Source organism: Eurypyga helias, unplaced genomic scaffold (assembly GCF_000690775.1).
Source record: "Eurypyga helias isolate BGI_N326 unplaced genomic scaffold, ASM69077v1 scaffold27990, whole genome shotgun sequence".
NCBI classification, from domain to species: Eukaryota; Metazoa; Chordata; class Aves; order Eurypygiformes; family Eurypygidae; genus Eurypyga; species Eurypyga helias.
Genome location: NW_010228033.1, coordinates 835 through 3,317, shown reverse-complemented (window position 1 = coordinate 3,317; position 2,483 = coordinate 835). Strand labels below are relative to the sequence as shown.

Genomic DNA, 2,483 nt, shown 5'->3' with positions numbered 1-2,483 from the left:
CCGTGGCGGGTGATTTTCCCTAGTAGGGGGTGGTTTGGGGGTGTCTGGGGCCGACGGCCGCAGGAGCGGTGTCCGGCTGCAGGAGGGACAGCAGAACCCGGCGCTGTGACTCCCGAGCACGCTTTCTTTTCTAGAGCCGCCGGTTCGCGACCCTGCGCTCGAGCGCTTCAGGGGTACGACATTCTCCCACTCGCAAGAAATGGTGAACGTGTTCCACAAGAAGTTTGGTCTGCACTTCTTCCGGACGAATCAGCTGGAGGCCATCAACGCCGCTCTGCTGGGCGAAGACTGCTTCGTCCTCATGCCCACCGGTCTTGTCCCCCGCCAGCGGCAGCTGCGGAGAGCGAAATGCCGGGAGCTGCTCTCCCAAGGCCCGTGGCAAGCTTTCCTCTCTGCCTTCGGGAGGGGTTGGAATTCCGTGGCTGCAGGGTTCCTGGAGTAGTGTGCGCGCTGCGGTGTTTTGAATGAGGTGGTTGACTTCCTGCCTTCCATGGTGTTTGGGATCCGTAGGTGCCTCCAGGTCTCGCACCGGTGGCAGTTGTTGCTACGAGTGTGCTGTTTCCAGCAGTGCTGGGAAGTAGGGCATAGGTCTTCCCTCCTCTTCCGCTCCTCCCCTGTGCTGTCTCCCTTTCCTCTTGCTACCGACCCTTTGTGTGCTCTGTTTTGCAGGAGGTGGCAAAAGCTTGTGCTACCAGCTGCCAGCGTGCGTCTCTGCCGGGGTCACTGTTGTCATCTCTCCACTGAGGTCGCTGATAATAGATCAAGTGCAGAAGCTGAAGACTCTGGATGTAAGGGCAAATGGCTTCATTCCGTGAAACTGCAGCTCTGAGCTTTCACAGCAAATCCTGTTTCTGCAGAAAACTGCAAGAAAAAGCTGCAGAAAAAAAACAAACTGCAGAAAAAGCTTAGATGGAGCTGGAAAAGACGCAGGAAGTTGTCGAGGAAGCGCCGGGTTGGACGGACCGGAATATCCCGGCAGTCTGACTGCTGAACGACGCTCGTGCGCGCGTGGGTTTGGGAGCGTAGTTTCAAGTGCAGATGCCGGACTCCGACACCGAAGGCGGGGCAGGCCGGCTCTACGGCAGCCAGGGCTAACAGCGCCCGGGTCAGGAGGTTGCCAGGTGGGCAGCGTCCCTGGAGAAGCCCTGCGCGGGGAGAAGGAAAAAGGGCTCAGGAGGTGCCTGTGTCCACTTCGAACGGCTTTGGCCTCGGCGAAGGGCCTTTTCCACCCTTAGTGTGTTACTGAGGTTGAGAGACGGGGGAGACAACGGTGGATAACATGTTTTAGGGCAAGAATGGATGGTTTGGGGGGTGAGACCGAAGGGGCTGGGGTGCAGGGTGTTGAAGCTCAGACAGATCCTTCTCGGGTGCGGTTTTTGCTGCTCTGACTAGACGGGGCCCTCGAAGGGTTGTTGGGCATCGAGTGGCTGTCGCGCAGCGCTACGCTGTGGCCAGGCTCTTCGCCCTTTCTGCTGCGGGGGGTGCCGTGGCTGCAAGAGCAGGTTAAACTGGGGGTGCTGCTGTGGAAGGAGTTTCCTCTGCAGAGTTGCAGCTGCCCCTTGCGAGAGGAAGAGCAGGCGGGCAGAACTGGCTCTCCTGGCCTGACCTACCTTACGTCATTGTCCTTAGGATCCAATTCCTTTGTTAGTATTCAGCGTGAGTAGGAAGCTGCACTTTCAGGTTGAACTGCTGCTGGAATTGGGAGCAGAAGAATAGTTTGGCTCAGTCTTGCGGTTTTACCCCTAGAAAACTTCTGTGCTGTCTGCAGCGCGGCGGGGCTCCCGGTGCTGTCTGGAGCTGCAGGCAGCAGCACGGAAGGCGGCGTGGTTGCGTGCAGCAGACGCGTGTACCTCTAACCTGCTTTGTGACAGGGTCGGAGGATGTTCTCTTTCGCACCTGCTCAGGCTCAGTGTTTTCTTTTTCCTAGATAGCTGCAACATACCTGACCGGTGACAGAACGGATGCTGACGCCTCGAAAATATACATGCAGCTGTCCAAGAAAGACCCTGTAATCAAGCTTCTCTATGTCACCCCCGAGAAGGTCTGTATTTAACTTGGATGGTGGGATTGGGGAGGCAGCAGGAGGATGTCTGTGAAGTGTTTGAGGGGAAACGCTGAACTTGGAGAAGGCTTCTGGGGGGAAAAGGTAGCTAAACATAGTTTAGATAATTCAGTGAGGCCCTGTCAGAGGGGAGTGGGTTCAGGCAGTAAGGAATCCAGCATGTCTGTACAACCTGCGTTCTCCACCCCAAACCTCACGGCCATGCTTTTCACTGTGTCTTACTAAGTGCTAGCGGCTACTGGCTGTCGAGTGGCCGTCGAAATCCAGACTGCTGGGGTAGGAGAATACAGGGACAGATACCTGTCAAGGCAGTCTGTGGTTGTTAAGAGACTGCCTTGTAGTTAATCGTGTGCTGCCTCTAACAGCGGTGTTGTTCCCCAGACACTCCGCAGAGGGGACTGCTCGGCGGGCTGAGCCCATG

The 2,483-nt window shown here is 56.9% G+C and overlaps 1 protein-coding gene across 1 annotated transcript in view; it reads left to right on the top strand.

The window, feature by feature from the left end:
- The window catches only part of LOC104514525 (Bloom syndrome protein homolog), a gene marked incomplete at its 5' end in the record, with an annotated part of 7,203 nt that overhangs the window by 4,138 nt on the left and 582 nt on the right, over positions 1-2,483 (top strand). The window contains 3 exons of the mRNA XM_010158247.1: positions 135-311; positions 670-788; positions 1,928-2,041. Coding sequence (XP_010156549.1) covers positions 135-311; positions 670-788; positions 1,928-2,041 — 410 coding nt within the window. The remainder of the gene's footprint in view (positions 1-134; positions 312-669; positions 789-1,927; positions 2,042-2,483) is intronic.